This window comes from Apium graveolens, chromosome 2, assembly GCF_009905375.1.
Source record: "Apium graveolens cultivar Ventura chromosome 2, ASM990537v1, whole genome shotgun sequence".
Classification (NCBI taxonomy): domain Eukaryota; kingdom Viridiplantae; phylum Streptophyta; class Magnoliopsida; order Apiales; family Apiaceae; genus Apium; species Apium graveolens.
Genome location: NC_133648.1, coordinates 263,292,383 through 263,310,209, shown reverse-complemented (window position 1 = coordinate 263,310,209; position 17,827 = coordinate 263,292,383). Strand labels below are relative to the sequence as shown.

The 17,827-nt window shown below is 36.6% G+C and overlaps 1 protein-coding gene across 2 annotated transcripts; it reads right to left on the bottom strand.

Annotated features, from left to right (window-relative positions):
* Positions 1 to 10,585: 10,585 nt before the first annotated feature.
* On the bottom strand, positions 10,586 to 16,128 carry LOC141708412 (ethylene receptor). Of its 2 annotated transcripts, none has more exons than XM_074512032.1 (7): positions 15,984 to 16,128; positions 13,625 to 14,569; positions 12,989 to 13,357; positions 12,627 to 12,896; positions 12,414 to 12,541; positions 12,069 to 12,272; positions 10,586 to 11,293 (listed from the first exon to the last, which is right to left on the bottom strand). In XM_074512032.1, exons 2-7 carry the CDS (start codon positions 14,525 to 14,527, stop codon positions 10,936 to 10,938), a joined length of 2,232 nt encoding a protein of 743 aa, XP_074368133.1. In that variant the 5' UTR covers positions 14,528 to 14,569; positions 15,984 to 16,128; the 3' UTR covers positions 10,586 to 10,935. The 2 variants fall into 2 exon arrangements, with proteins under 2 accessions (XP_074368133.1, XP_074368134.1); XM_074512033.1 differs by having other exon boundaries at positions 15,888 to 16,083.
* Positions 16,129 to 17,827: the final 1,699 nt, after the last annotated feature.

Here is a 17,827-nt window from a genome sequence, read left to right as displayed (position 1 = left end):
ATGCCAAGGCGGAGAAGAATGGCTTCACGGTGATGAGGGGGGGGACTGTAGAGTACAGTGTTGATGCTATCATGGCGGTGATTGAGCAGCCCGTGAGGAAGGTGGGTCAGGACACTTGGAACGATAAGACTCCGGAGGACTTTGATTTGGATCTTATCATTGTTACTCTCTGTGTACCTGAGACTCATTGGAAGTTCAAGAGGGTCACTACTGATTACTCCACGTTCCCTACGTCATGTATGAACAGGTTTGCACAGGCTTCGAACTCGTTTATTTGTGTTAACATCATGCCATCTTCGCATGTGCATGAGATTACTGTGGAGCATGCTCGTCTGCTGTGGGGGATTCTGTAGGGTGATTACATTGACTTGGGGATGGTGATATATCAGGGGATTCTGAGATTCTTGAGGGGAGGTACTACAGGTGCTATTCTGTATGTGTCAGTTGTGACGAAGTTGTGCGTGGCAGTTGGTGTTCATTGGCCAGCACATGAGCAGCTGCAGCTTCCTAGTGCTCCTATTGATAGTTCTACGCTGCAGAGCATGCAGGAGTGGTATAGAGGGAAGCCCGATCCTAAGGGGCTTAGTTATTCATATGATCATCTGCCAGGTGGTGTGCCCATGGAGGCTGCTACTGCAGGAGGTTCTCAGCATGCCCGCCGAGCAGCTTGGAGAGCTCAGTATGGAGAGAAGGCTGGTTCATCACAGCAGCAGCATGAGGCAGTAGGAGTAGAGATGGGATCTGATTTGAGTTCGACGCAGTATAGGCGTCTCGCGAGGAGGATGGATGCGATACACGATATTCATAGTCGGTTTGCACACGATCTCACCCAAGCACTTGGGACAGCTTTTAGAGCCACCGGTGTTAACATCCAGTGGCTGGTTTTTGGTGAGGATTCCGTGTATCCACCTCCATACATGCCTGACACTCCACCGTTGACGGTGAGGATTCTGATTCACAGTAGGTATGCCTGATTCCTTACTATTACCTTCACTGAGGACAGTGAATATTTTAAGTTTGGGGGTAGTAGTTGAAGGAATATAGTTTGTGTGAGTCTAATATAGTTTGCATATTCATGATAGTTTTATTTCATATAGTTGCATATTTTGCCATGTAGTTTTTAGTTTTTTTTATAGTTTTATGATATTTTGTTCATGTAGTTTCATGCATTTGAATTATAACATGATCCCTTAGATAATTTTCCGATTGACTTGTGATATTGATGATAGTGTAGTGATGTCGTATTTAGTAATGTTGAGTCTTATTGGATTTATTTGCATGCTAGAGACACTGTATTTCACTAAGTCTTATAGGTTGCTAGAATGCTAGATCATAGTCATGGTTTGTTTGTTGTCGAGGTTTAATCGCTTGTTTATATTTGGAATTTAGGATATTCTCTTAGTAATAAAAGACATAAATATTTTAAAATTGGAGAAAATTGGATTTCATTGCTAGTTGTGTGGCTAGGTGTCAAATGGCTAATAGCCAACTCATATTTTTATGAGTAGTCTAGGGTTGAATGAGATGGAGCGAAACGCACTCATTCAGAAATTATTGGAAAAATATAAGAGGAAAAAGAAAAAAAATAGAAAAAATAGAAAAAAAGAAAAGAATAAAGGTTATGTATAATTGATCAGAGTGGGCTCTTTAGTACTCGAGTTATTAAGTTCTTAGGGGACTTTATGCCTAGTGACCTAAGGCTTTTATAGTTTGGGATTTGCCAACCTAACATTTGCTACATGGATACTATTGTATAAGTCTTTTGTGGACCTCACTCATTGCACGATCAAATAAGCATACTTGTGTTGTTTTATTGTGAATAAAAGCATGAATCCATACAAAACTCTAACATAATAATTGAAGTGTTATAAGTTATTTTGAGTTTAGCTTTTATTCTATTTATAAACTTGCGATTGTCTTGATAAGTAGTGAGTCATGATTTTCGATCTAGTTGTGATAGTACATCTGTAAGCATTTGCACACACGCACGTCTCTAGTTTGTAGGTTGATTTGTGAGATTTGGTTGGTCTTTATGCGAATAATTGCATTTGCTGAGGTGTTGCTTGTTGATTGGTTTAGTTACTCTATGGGGATCATTGCATTCATATTAGTTGCATTCATGCATTTTTATTTCTTGTTCTTTGAGTCTGTTTATGCTTGAGGACAAGCATCGATTCAAGCTTGGAGGTATGTTGAGTGGCATTTATGACACTTTATAATGCTCTAATAAGCTTTGAATTGATGCCTTTGTACTCAAGTTGTTAAGTGTTTTAACGTGTTTTTGAGTGTTTTTGCATTTCAAGCATTATCTAGGTAATCAGGTGCATTAGCATTATTTTAGTGCTAATTTGGTGTGAGGTGGTGTTGGAATAAAAGATCGTTGAAAGCCGGCTCGAAGCTGCAAGAAAAATAAAGAAGTCAGTTTTGGAAGAAGCCCAGCGCGCCCGTACTGATCAAGCGCGCGGCCGCGCCGAAGTACAGAATGCCAGTGCGCGCCCGCGCCGTGTCGGGATGCAGAATTCTGATTCTATTCTAATTCGAATCGGGAGACTTCTATGCTGCATGGGGTTGCTATATAAACAATCAATCTTATTCTCGTAGTTATAATCATTAGTTTAATTCTTAGTTATAAACAATCTCAATTTGTCATCGTCTTAGCATTGAATAATAACCATACATTGTTGCTTAAGTGCGTGAATTAATTAGTTAACCAATACAGTCTCTGTGGGAACGAACTAGAAAAGATTCTATACTACTTGCAAACTCGTAAACTTGCGTGTATTATTAGCGCGACATTGGCGACTAACACAAGACCCGAGGGCTTCACGGACTGAAAGCTTAGGATGATGGAGAGCGAATTTTTATCTCATCAAACTCGTGATTTAATGGAGGAAAAGAAACCTGAAAAGGTTACAACAAACTCGACTAGTTGCAAAATTTGGATGGCCTGGAGCCCCTAAGATCGGTTCCCCAACATAGTTGGTTCGAACGGCCTTCCGTGAACAAGGAAGTCGGAAATTCCAAGGGTGATCCCAAAGATTTGATGCCCCTTAAAGATCTGAATGATCCAACATAGCACTCCTCGAGAGAAATTATAAATACCTATATTTCGAGGAAGCTGAAGGTACCCCGTCTGAGTGTATGATGGAGTCGGTAATCCGCTTAACCATGTAGGAAATTTTTCAAAATCTCTACTACAACAGCCGATACACGATTTTATAAAGTGCATGGCATTTTCTTAAACCCCCGGGGGCATGACTCGACAATGGTCCAAGAGCACATTTGTTATTTTGCATCCCCCATGAATATGAGACGAGGATATAAAGAATCCATGTACGATCCCTGATCACCACGTACTTGAATAATAGGATGTCATTGATAGGATGCCAATGATAGTCCAACAAGAAGCCTGGGATGTTAACTTTGAGTTATCATTGGCCGAAACCAATATGAAAAGCATACACAGGTTGCAACCATAGGAAGGCGAAAATAAACAACATGAAGAAGAATTTGGCCCCTGATAGGAGGCGATGAAGATAACAACTAGAAGCAGAAGAAGGATCAAAAGTATGGTGCTAATGATAAGTATCCCTGATGGAGACTCTCCCCCGAGAAAGAACAACATAGAACCAAAGTTCACCAAGTATGCACATTTTAATGCTCCAAGAAGCCGAATCTTGATAAACATGAAAAGATAAAATGGTCGATGGCTAAAGCCACCGCGCGTCAACCCTAAAGAGGGGAACAAGTATTTGTATTCACGATTTCATGAAGAGGACATCGACGATTGGCGTCAACTAAGAAATAAAATTGAGTTCCCAGTCCAAGATAAGAATACCGAACAGGTTCACCAAGATAGTGAATGAAGCAATAGAGTGAAAGATTATAAAGAATAGGAGGGGAGATTAAGATACCTCAGAAAAACACGCAGCCCCGAGGGCCAGTTATCAATATGATATTTAGAAGAATAACAACCGTTGGGACTTCAAGAAGCTCAATGAAAGCTTTTTCCCAAAAGGTAGTACACCATAAGAAGCGATAGTGGAAATTTCCATTAACTTTGATGATTCTGATTTGGAAGGGATGAAATTCCTCCATGAAGACCCGATGATCGTCACACTATGATACAAAACTATGAAAGATTCTTGGCAAATGGGACTCGCTGATTCCAAACTTGCCTTTATAATATGTTTGCAACGATTAAAGGTTTGATTGAGTCGGGAGCAGGTCCTCTCAGAAGAAGACATAGAATTATGAAAGACCGACAACCAACGAGGAAATCCAACAGCAGATATGATTCTTATTTAACAGATGATAAGCCTGAACTTGATCTTGAGTTAGTTACATATAAACTCAATAATGATGGTAACCGAAGTACAGTGAGGAAAACGAAGAGGAATTTTTACCCTTGGTAGGAGAGAAACCACAAAACAGTAATCTAATTATAAGGACGACATTTCTAAGGTACCACTCTTCATTAACTTTGTAAATTATGTATCATTTTTATGCTTTTATTTTGAGAAATCAGATGCCACCTACCAAAGATTACAAAGTAAAAAAATTGAGCATCTCTATTGAAAGATCATGAGAGTCTATGGTATAATAGACGTAAGAGCCTATACAAGGCAGAATACATGAAACACCTCCGAGAGGCATTTGAAGTGCTGATGCACGACAAGTTAATGTTAAATCCTACAAGGTGTGCCTTCAAGGTAGGATCTGGAAATTTTTGGGCCACATCTCTGAGTGGGGAATCAAGGCCAATGTTGATAATATTCCTGGTTATGGAACCTTTATCTTTCATTAAGAACATAGAGAAACTAAATAGTGCAATTTAAAGAGAGGTTCATCTCTGAATCCGGTGACAAGTGTTTTCCTTTCTTCATGGTATTGAAGAAAGTAATGGATTCTTCATGAACTGATATAAGCAAGGAAATCTTTGAGGAATTAAAGAAGAAGAATACCAGAATACTCGAAGAAATACTAAATCTATACAAGTAAAAACTCAATTGCGTAATTGAGATTTGTCCCTGTGAGAAAAGACATGGAGGTTCAGCAACCCACCTACTAGGACAGTGCAATTTTGTGTGAATAAGTCCACTATTGAGAAGTTCGCATTAGCCATGACCACGATGTGAGGAAATTAAATTGTATTTCCAAGTGTGTAATATTAAAAAACTAGCCCCCCGGGGGGCAGAATGCACAACCCTGAGGCTAGTGGAAGGTTGTTTAAGTGCACAACTAAGCCTGGCGAATCCAGTATAAACAAGAACCGTGTTTAAGGTTCAAGATTTGACTGACTTTATGGTTGAATGCCCAATTTACAACCAAGAAGTCGGGGGAAGGAAGAGATGCCCCATGAGGGCAAGGAAACATGAAAACAAGGGAAAATCATGATACTCAAGTGATATTCGGTTCTCTATTTTGATGGATCGTCAAAAACAAGGGAAAATCATGATACTCAAGTGATATTCGGTTCTTTATTTTGATGGATCTTCAAAAAAAAAAGTAGTGCAAGATCATGATTGATCTATGGATCTATGATAGGATTTGTCTTGATATCGAATTTCTTAAATGACGAACAACGAAGACAAGTATAAGGCCTTGGTGGCCAGATCAATTACCTCAGCTGAAACCTCGAGGGTCAAGAACTTCAAAAGTTTGCGAATACTCAATGTTGATGATTTCTCAGAGTAAATGGGGAATTCAAAATAAAGCATAGGACAACAATAAAATTTGAGAAACTTGTGAAGTCATGACTCAATTTAATAAGTGTTACATCACGAGGGAGGAAAGCAAGAAGGCCGTTGCCTAGGAAATAGAAAGTTACACAGGAAGTTTTTACTTCTAAGACACGAAGACCCAAAAACTAATACAAAATTGATAACACCGATACGTGTAAAGACTTGTTTCCTAGGTGACTCAATCCGAAACTAGGTGACTCAATCCGAAACTAGGTGACTCAATCCGAAACTAGTCGGTGACCCGACGATGCTATGGGAGCATAAAAATGCAGGAAAAGATTTGGAGTTTCAATCTGATTGCAAAGACTTTATGTAAAAAGTAGTTCATGATTCCTTATTTGAAATGCCCGAAACCCCGAAAAACGGAGTTAGCCTTGAGGAAAGTACATAAGAAGAACCGTAGACTATGCTCGGGGGGTAAGGCTGTCGCTCAAAATGTATCCTATTTAGGTTATATTGGTCGGAGATGATGGCAGGTGACAAAGATAATGAGAAGAAAATATGATGGATGCTTGAAGCACGCACATAGCCAACGCACAAAGGCAGTTCCTAATAATAACCATAAGTTACTTCATTAGGTGGATTAAGGCTAAACACATAGCTATGATAACCACCAAGCAAGTGACACAATTTTCGTGAAAAAGTGTGATACACGAATATGGACTTCTGGGAATCCCACTGGTGGATGATGAACATCAGCTCAACAACAAGGATTTAAAAAATATATATACAAATAAACAATTATGAGGGAAATAACCGTGATTCCTACTTCATGCTTGTCCAAAGTGAATAAGCAAGCCGAGACGACTATATGAATAGTCCTTGATGGACTTAAGAAGAGGACCGAATATTTGAGAAATGCTTCAGCGGACTATTTACTTCCCATATCAGGGGTGAATCGTGCCACTTACAAAGTACATGCAGGAGTTACGTCATTCTTGTTAACCTACAAAGATAACATTTGGATGCCCTTTGGAATCACCCCATCCTGAGGGCCGGGGCCTTTGAGTCCGAGAAGAATGAAAGAAGACATGGCACATGCTCTAAATTTGATTAACCCAAAACCGGGATTGCTGAGGATCGAAAATAAGTTTCTCATAATGCAAGAAGTAAAAAAATGATGATTTTGTTGACAATGGACATTACTCCTTAGAGAGATTAATACACCTGGAGTTGGGCAGGAAGGAAAGTCGAATCTCATGGTTCGAAGGGCCGCGTCTAGTCAAGAACAGAATTAAGATAAGGCTCCTACAAGCTTGAAACGTTTAAAGAAAAGGAGGTATTTATACTTGACACACTTTAAACCTGAGGGTTTAATTAAATTGATCATCCAAATAGGACAACGTACTTAGTCAGAAGAACTAAGAAACAAAAAAAGGGGCTCGTAGAGACCACGTTCCATCCAGTTGAAGGCAAGGAGAAGGCACGTTTCGTCTAAGCAAACGCTCATAGAGCCATGATTTTATCATATTAAAGAATCAAGGATTGTAATTTGTAAGAGTATAATGCTATTATAAGTTAGAGCCCAGAATAAGCTTTGATTTGATATATTATAAGCTCAAATCAGGAAAACGAGCACAAAGTTATGGTTGTTGAAAGGCTTGCAGCTCGTAATTGGGAATTTTTGATCAAGGGATCAGAATCCTGATCCAAGAGGTCAGGAATCCTGATCTAAATTGTGAATCTTGGTCCAAGAGGTCAGAATCCTGATCGAAGGGGTCAGGATTCCTGATCTAAATTGTGAATCGTTCGACCAGGGGTCAGAATCCTGATCCAAGAGGTCAGGATTCTTGATCTAAATTGTGAATCATGGTCCAAGGGGTCAGAATCCTAGTCCAAGGGGTCAGAATCCTGATCAAGGGGTCAGGATTCCTAATCTAAATTGTGAGTCGTTTAGCCAGGGGTCAGAAGCACGTGGTCAACTCGAGGTCCTAACCGAATTCGGTCAGGATTTCGGTCAGGACCCTGATCGAATCGTCCTGACCGAAAGTAGCTTCGACCAGAAAATATGGGGCCTTAATTCGGTCAGATGTACGGGGTCAACTCAAGGTCCTGGCCGAATTCGGTCAGGATCCTGATCGAATCGTCCTGACCGAAAGTAGCTTCGATCAGACACTATGGGACCATAATTCGATCAGGATCCTGACTAAATGGATTCCTGGTCGAAATTTAAAAAAAAACAGAAAAGAGAAATTAAAGAAAAATTTCCTGGTCGAAATTTAAAAAAAAACAAAAAAGAGAAATTAAGGAAAAATTCCATAAATTAAAAAAAATTCCAGAAATTAAGCAAAAATTCTATAAATTTAGAAAAAATCCTAAAAAATTAGGAAAAATCACGAAAAATACTCGGAGTTATAGAAAAGTTCGTAAAATATTAGAAAAAATTATAAAAAATACCCGGAGGTACGGAAAAAATCCTAAAATATTAGGAAATTTACCCGGAGATGTAGAAAAATTCCTAAAATATTAGAAAAAATACGAAAAATACCTGGAGGTACGAAAAAATTCTTGAAAATTTAGAAAAAATACTTGTGAGTACGAGATAATCCCCGAAAATTAAGGGGGAAAACCAAAAAATTCCTAAATATAGGAACAAGGTAAGAAAATGAGTTCCATAAAATATTCTGAAGCCTCAGATAAGGTAAATCGTTGTAAATGTGTAGGTCACTCCACACTTTACGCTAAAAACGATACCCCTGATAGGGTAAGAGATAACTTAACTTCTACGAAACATCGAGTGTGTTTCCCAGAAGTTGGGGGGCAAATGATGGGGAATAAAAATAACCCTAATTGTAGAGTTAATGTCGCATTAATCAAGTCTGATTTGGTCAAATGGAAAAACCCAGTTATTGAGGCCCAAAATCCTTATTATTTATTAATTTCGTAATTAATAAGGGGCTAATTAAACAACCCAATAAATGTGTTCAAATAATGAACTACTTCCACAAGAAATAGCCTCCAAGCAACCTAAATTCAGAAGTAAACTAATTCCTACTTTCTAGGACTCCAAAGTCCAATCTGAGGTGGAGACTTGCCCATCAAGTCACCCAATTCTACCCTAATTCCTAGACTCTCAGCATCTATATAAAGGGTCTTATCCCTTCAACTTCAGTATGACGTTTTTGGGGAAAAGAGCTCCACACGCCACCACTATGAAACCACGTTTTGGAAGACAGCTTTAAGCATCGTAAAACCGTGAAGGCATCCCACAAGCCACGAGGCCATTACTTGGAACGACGTTTTAGACTCAGTCCTCGAAGGACATGTAAGTCACTACGTCCTTGGTGAGCTCTCGCTACCATAGCCCTGAGGGCAAGCATCACCAAGAACTACGTTTTTGACTTGATCTTTGGCACACAACAAGTTACGTAGGAATCTTGTCAAGGCGATCGAGTTGCCCATGGAAACAAGATATAAATATACCCCATGGAAACACCCCGCGTGAAATTTTCTTACTAAAATACTACTATGTGCTTCACTTTTGAAGTTTTGAGTCATTGTATCTATTTTTCCCATACGTCACACTAATAAATTAATAATTGATGTTTTCATCCTACTTTTTTGACACTTATTAGAAAGAATATTACTATATTGCTAATCACGCAAAAAATTATTATTTTATTATAAAGATATGTAATCTTTATTTAATCATACTAGTGTAATTTATATAAAATCTTTTTTTTTTACTTTTTTTTAAAAAAAAGATTTTATATACGTATCGAAATAGGAATATATTAGTTTGGTTGCCTTTCCATCAAACACTCACTATCGTTGGAACAAAGAATAAAGGGAAGCAGAAACAAGAGGGAATAAAATAGGTACATATAGACATGTATCTATATTACTTAGAAAAATAGTGATCTAATGTAGCAGGTGTGAATAATTTAAAGTTAAGGAATAAAACTAAAGTTTTTATATTCTACACTATATTAATTATGTAAAGAAGGCATTTACATGCCTGAGTAAAACTACAATGAAGTGAAAGTGACCCCCAAATATAAAATTAACATATACAGTAATTATTCTAAAAAAAATAAATAGCAAAATTTGCACGTGGAGTAATTTCAGTACAGTTGTCGGCAACTATGGGTTTGTCATTGTCCTCCCTTATAAGCCGAGAGCCCCTAAAAGTTTATCGACCGAAGAATTTATAATAAGTGAAATGTGGGTAATATTTGAATTTTTTTCCCGTTTTATTAACCTTAATTATAAATTATATGTTTTAAATGTTAATTTAATTTAAAATTTATGAATTGAGATAATTATATTTATAAAATAATTATTTTAGTTCATTTAAATTAAAAAATTCTGACTTATAATAAAAATTATCCAAACACGTTTATAACTTATAAATGTTCATTTACTTATCACTTTTAAATTAATTATACATTTACTTATCACTTTTAAATTAATTATTCATTTTAAGCCATAAATTACTTATTTTAATATTTTCCAAACAAACACTATGTTTTGTAAAGATTTTTTTGTTAATTAATTTTACTCCCAACCTTCCACAAGGTATAATAGTTCGAGCACCGTACCAACTCGTTGATGGCTTTGTAAGGACTTGGGTGGCTTGCTCTGTTAAGTTACCTTTAAATGTATAAAAATTATAATTTGCATTCACATGTAGATGAATTTGTAAACAGTAATACATAAGAAATTAGAACAGAAGTTCGACAAAAATTCCCAACAGATAATGGATGGAGGTCATTCAATCTTTACTTCTGCATACAGCATATACGCCTTCCTCACCTGGCCTGTGGCCAGAAGTGTTCTAATCTCATTTCCCCCACTGCATTCTTAAAAATATCTAATGCATCTATTATCTTAATAGTTGGTAAAAGAAACTTCAAACTTCTAATTCCAACTTCCTGTGTTGTTTTAGATTTAGAGTTTACGGTAGATTACAAACATGCACAGATAGATTATCGAAAGCAAATTAAGAACGCCACGACATATTACAAGTTTAATTAAAGGCCAGGGACAGGGTAAGTTATCTTTAAACCTGTCAAATGTTCTACGAGTGATTAATCTACCCAACAGGTTTGACGGAATGCATAATTTGCTCTGTGGCGAGTCCAAATTATTTTCTTTGGAAAATCTTCCACTGCTGCGGCAAAGGTTGTGTTATGTACAGGAATAGTATCCAAGAATAGTCTTCACTTTCATACGCATCATCTTTTCCTGCTTATTGGACATCAAATACACAACCATGCTCTAGCAATTCTGATAGAACACTTCTCATTTTGTCTACTGAAAAAGGCTTTAATACTAGTCCATCCATACCAACCCTCATGCAATTCTCCTTCATCATCCTGTCTGCGGTACCCGTTAGTGCTACAACAAATGGTCTATCATGGCGCGTAGAAAATTTTTCACGAATTAAGACCGCAAGCTCATAACTGTCTGTACCAGGCAAACTCATATCTAAGAGAATCACCCTATGCTCTGGAGTTAGAGCCCCCAAACACTCGTCTCCTGAGCCAACAATTGTTATGTCGCAACCTAGGTGCACGAGAAGTCCCTTTGTAACTGACCTGCTAACCCTGGATCAAATAATTAATTTTTAAGAAATTTAAAAGGAAAAATGGTAGCATAATCACAATAATCTATGGTGTAATAATTTTTTTTTTTTAATTTCCAAATAATGGGGGGTTTTATCAAAATGTCACCTAATAGTCTTGATGCTTGAACAGGTTAAACCTAATGTAGCAAACTCTAATTGAGTATCTTGTCGACCTGGGTAATAATACACCTGCTGGATCCTTCACTTGGGAAGGTATGCTTTCTACTCTTATAAGGAATTTCTTATTTTTCCTGTGCATTACTACTAATTATATAAACTACTGATCTAGAGAAAAATGTGAATACAAGATATTAGCTATATAGACAGAACTGAAAGTGGAATGCAGCTGCATAAGCTAAAGCAGCAGCACGGTCGGATTTATAAAGATATCACATGCTCTTGAAAATTAACCTTGAGACCATCAGTAATCAAAGGGCAACAAGGTAAAATTTATAAAAATTTAGTCCCAGTAGAAGATTGTGGATCCAGTTTTGGACTTTATGTCCTCATCGCGGATAGTCCACCAGGTTGCTGCATATTTAAAGAAGATAACTTTTTTTGGTGATTAAACTCATTTTACTTTTTACTCTTTAAGTCACTTTTAATACCTTCTATAGTTCTATGACATGTACCCATTGAAGTTATTCTTGCCTATGCAGAAGCTACCAAATTACAATGCTATATATATAGGAGGATAAAAAACAAAATTACGATAGGAATGATATAAGAAAATTTAAACTTTAAGGATCACTCACCCATTTTCAGCCATGACAAGAACTTTAAGGCCTGGAAAATTTGTTCTCCCTTGAGATGCTGGCAATAAGGGACTAGGCACAAAAGGTAACTTCGGATCACTTGACCGCTGTGGAAATCCCAGTTTTACAACAAAAACAGCAGTAGATCCCTTGCCAATACCTTCGCTTTCGAGATAAATGTGGCCTCCCATAAGGTGTACAAACCTGATTCCAAGTGAGAATAATAAAGTTAAAATATACGCAGCTGCACGATATTCACTAATCACTAAAAGAAGTTATGAAGGAAAACTAAATTACTCATTGACGCTATTCAAAATAAGGACTTCCAAATAATAACACGAATACCTTTTACAAATCGCTAGGCCAAGGCCAGTACCACCCGAGTTATTAGTTGATAATGCCTTGCCTTCTGCAAATTTAGTGAATAACTTGGGAATATCTTGGGGATCAATCCCAGATCCTGAGTCTTTTACCTACATTCGAGAAAATAATAATTTAATAACATAGATAATGAATAGCAATGACCCTCTACAGGCAACCAATTAAATATTTACCCACCTGTACTTGCAAATAGAAATGATTACTGTCAGCAGGCATAGGGAAATTATCTGGAGCTCGAGGATCCCTTACGGAATCTGGCTTTGCAACAAATGCAGATATCAAGATGCTTCCCTCTTTCGAGAACTTTACAGCATTACCAACAACATTTAATATAGTTTGCATAAGCCGCTTTTCATCACCAATTGCATACTCTGGCAAATCGGAAGCCAGACTCAATGAAATGAATAACTTCTTGACAGTTGCAATAGGCTTTACCAAATTAAATACCTGAAAAAAAGCACAAGATCTCATTTCATGAAAAATGTCATACACTATTAAGTTGCAGATATTTAAACCAACAGTAAGATGCACAATTATACCTCTCTAAAGAGTGCATGAAGATTGAAAGTCCCTATGTCAAGTTCAAGGCTTCCATCCTCAAGCCTAGACAAATCCAGCACGTCATTTATGAGGGTCGCCAAAAGGTTACTACTCTTGAGTATTGTTTCAACCATCAGACGCTGCTCAGGTGTCAGATCAGTTTCTTGCAATAAAGATGATAGTGCAATAATCGCATGCATAGGAGTTCTCATCTCGTGGTTCATGACAGCTAAGAAGTCATTTCGAGCACGAATAGCTGTTTCTGCTTCTCGTCGCGCCAGATCAAGTGCAACATTCTGCTCCATAAGAAGATCCCTTGCCCTCATTGACTCTTCTAGAATTGCAGCATGTGAAAGTGCAACAGCCACCTAATTTCACCATAAAAGGCATAGTGTATTAGCAACCTCACTTGTAGTAGAAACAATGATTCAATTTTTAACTGAGATGAACCATTCTAAAATACATGTCTTCCTCTGACAGACTTACTCAACATACTTTCCGACATAAATAGTCCAATAAGAATAAATAATGTAGTTAAATAAATAATGTAGTTAAAGCTAAGAATGATTATATTGCAGAAAGTTCATGACAATTTGATGAACAACTTGATACAGCATAAGGCAATAAATCTTAACCTGATCTGCAACTACTTCAACTAGCTCCATCTCATGAACATGCCATTGCCTTGCACTCCCTGAAGGAAGCATTAAGACCATCAAAGCATAACGTTTTGTTGAAAGTTCTGGCCAATCATATATCTGGAAATTAGAAAGGTGAAGAAGTGGGACACGTACTGCGACCACCTCTCCAGGCATATATTTCCCACTAAGAGGACGTAATCTAGCTACAGGGCTGTTCGGGGATATTTTTACAGCACGATTGGTACTGAATGCTTGATTAATAACAGGGAGCTGTATGGGAACAGTAAATCCAACAGGGTTTTGATGTCGTAGAGTATATGAAAGTTGAAGCTCTAGCCCTGTTCGTGTTGGCATCCATAGAGCACACTCTTCCAAAGCCAAAGTTCTCCCCAACTCAACAAGTGTAGTTTTTAATATAGTGTGTCGATCAAGAGTACTCCGGATTTCATGAGTTAGCATTCTAACGTGTCTCCCTGTTTCTTCCTGTGTGCGGATCAGGCCCATTTCTCGATCAAGCTCTGCAGCCTTATTCTTCAAAAATAGTTCCCTAGTCTTAACACTTAAGAGGTCAGGAATGATGTGCACTAGAGTAAGAGCAGTGGCACATGACACTGCGGCCGTCAAAATTTTAGCAGTGGTCATGACAATAGCCACTGTTTTTGTGTGAATACTGAAGGTCCATAAATTTATAAGATGAGTTGCTCCACAAAGTACTATGAAAGCACCAAACTGAACAAACACCCACTTATATGGAAATACTGCAGACTTCTTTACAAAGTAAATCAGCTCTAGTGGGATAGAAAAATAAGCAAGTGCGATAAAAAAATCTGAAATATACTGATATTTCATCAGAATTTCATCAGCTGGCCATTGTGGCTCAATACAATTGCATTCCATATTGAGAAAATCACTTCAGAAGGTATTTCCTGCTTCACATACCTGGAAAACACAATATATAGAAGTTCATCAACAACTGAACATGATACAAACCATCAAGTCAACTTCTAACTAAAACTACTAAAATAGAACCCCGAAAGTTTCTAAAATAAAATATCTTTAAAACAGAAACTGCTGCTCCATCAATCACTGCTGATATGAATTAGAAATAGTGGTGGTCTAGGATTGCATAACTTCTTAGCTAAAACTAGACCTGAGTTCCCTAAACACTCTTTCCTACCCAATTCGGATGGCCAAGTTTCACCGGGTAAAAAGACCTACATAATGGTAAGCTTATAATTTATCCCTATATCTATGGCTGAGGAATACATGTGTCAATATTTATCTCCATATTAATGCATGAACTAGACAGATAAGAGTAGATTTTAAACATCAAGTTAACTAATCTCAACAAATTTTGAACTCGTAAGGAAATGTATTATTTGTATGATATTCAAAGGCTCAAGTAGGCATATACGATAAAACCTTAAATTAAAATCCAATAATATTGAAAACAAGGGCTGAGCCAAATATCAATTCACCTAAAATTGCATCATAATGCAACAAACATTATTTCAATAAAACATTCACAAAATAAATCATTAACATTAAAAGTTCCAATTTTCATGGTTTTTTGCCGCTATCTCATTCTTTCTCATCATATTCAATTTTCACAATACTTTACCTAACTTAACAATTTACAATTTAGAATCATTCAATTGCAAAACAATTTGCAGGCAATAGAAACAAGAATAACAATCAAGAAAGTAAATCAGAAGCTAAGTTGTTAGAGAAGCAAAATCAAGATAAAGAGTTCAAATATTAAACAACATCAAGTCAACTTATCTCCAAAACTTTTCTAAAGCCATGGAAAATTGAACAGTCTGTCTGACATAAAATGGCTCACATACCAACCGCATACGATTAAACTTAAACTTCGACGAGTACATTAATCTCAAGAGAATCATTAATCCACCTAATATTACATTATAATGCATCAAGTATCACTTCACAAAAACCAATCAACAGCTCACAAGTTCCAATCTTTCAAAAAGGATTTTGCTGCTTTCGCATTCTTTGCTCATAATATTCATTTTACAATCTTACGGGTTAACTTAAAACCTAAGATCTCCCATCAAAGATGCACTTGCACACCAATTAGCAGGCAAATAAAAACAAGCTAAATCATTTAAGCAGCAAAATCAATATAATAGACCAATATATACAGATTAAAGATGAAAATAAATCTACCCAGATATAAAAGTCAAAAAACTTGAATTCAAATAAGGCTCATATATAATGGTACGAAAAAAGAAGTTACCCCAAGAAAAGCACTTAAAAGCTGGTTGTTTCTTGCTTCTCTCTCTGTTCAAAAGTGCAGAGAGAGAGAGAGGAGAGAGATGTGATCGGAGCTCACCTTGGTAGCTCAGATCCCTTTGGAGGCTAGCTTTGAATTGTGGGTCTCTTCTCCTTCCCCAACTACAAATGGATATGTTCCTGCAAAAAATTGGCTTTGCCCTTTTTTCTAACACTGGGGGACATTTAAGTCACAGCCCTGTTAAGTTGACATTACTAAGTTTAGCAGGGGTAAATGTAAACGGTGTGACCATTGTCGACTTCAGTGTAGTAATAATTTTTCGAGCTCAAGCTCGAACTTAAATTATTTCAAATATTTATAAAATCAATTTCAAGTTTAAAATTATTCGGCTTTTAAAATTTATCAGCATTTGGAGTATATACCGTTTATAATTTATTAAATATATTTACATTTATATTAAATATTTTGGATTTATATTTATATTTTATATATTAAATGAAATCGAACTCGATCCGAATCGATCATATTTCAAGATTTTATCAATATTTGATGTAATGGATTTGAACCAAACTCGTTTTACAAGACACATTTCGAACTTAAAATTTAATATTTGGTTGATTCAAACTCGAATTCGAGTTCAAACTTTTAATCGAACTCAAACCGAGTCTGACACTATTTCGACTCGACTTCACCCGATTACACCCGTGAGCACAGTTAGCAATTATCTGAGTTTTTTAATTAAACGAAAATTTATGTTCGGGCCAAAAATTAATATGAATAAATTGAGGTTTTGCGTGGAAATGTTTTCTATAATTATGAATTATTTTATTTTAAATTAAATTGAAATAGTCGAATTTCATAAGTGTAAAGATTGAAGTGACGGGCTTGCTATGAAAATTAACGAAATAAAAGACTAGCTTAATAGCTCAATACCAGTTAAACACTGTAAAATTTGTTTACTTGGAACAAAAACTGTAAAATTTGTTAAACTGTATCCAGAAATAGAATCCAGATAGTGTGAAAAAGAAAGCCGTAGAGTAAAAGTCACGGGGCTGTGACTATAACATTTGGTAAAGGGTGGGACAGCCGATAGGAACTGAAATTATAAAAAGATCAGGGTGAACTGAACTTGGACTTCTTTTATTACACAAGCTTTTCACTTGCTACTGTTATAATGGCCAAGAGCACCTCCAACAATCTTCTCCCAGGAGCTTTTCCAATAGTCTCTTAAATTATTATAAAATTAGGTGGAAATATCCCATTTCGCGAAAATTATTTGAAATAATTCTAAAATACTATTATGAGTAATAGCGTGTTAAAAAATCTTAATATATTTTATAAGAATTTGACTTAAAAGAGAATAAAAAATATATATAATCAAACAATTATTTTTTAGCCATTGAACAACCTTTAAATCAACCGTCAAGATAATTATATTATAAATATTTTTTTGTTTAAAAAACAATTAAGTCATATACTATTAATTCCTAGACTTCAGAGGGTTGATGTGTAGTTACTATTTAATTAGCGACGCTATTTCGGATCAAATGGGATGTTGTAATAGTAGATTCAGGTCGTGGATGAGAGTTGTAGTTGCAATTCATGGAAGTTCTAGTCAAAAGACGGTGGTTCTTGAAAAGGAAGTTATTTTGCGGCTCAAGACCACTCTCTTATTGAAGGACCATCAATGAGCTATATGGAAATAGAGATTTGTTATCATTGGATGAGGTAAAGTTGTTATAAAAGTAAGATCAACGGTTGAAGGTGGTAGAGGTACAACTGTGAATTGATGCACTATCTCTGAACGCTACTCTTAGAAAAGATTTGTGACACTCTCGTAAGCTTCCATTGTTTGGAAGCTTCATGTATCAAGATGCAATGGATAGATGCAATGGATACTGTGAGTAAGTGACTTGGTGTGACATTGTTCAGTGACTTGGTGT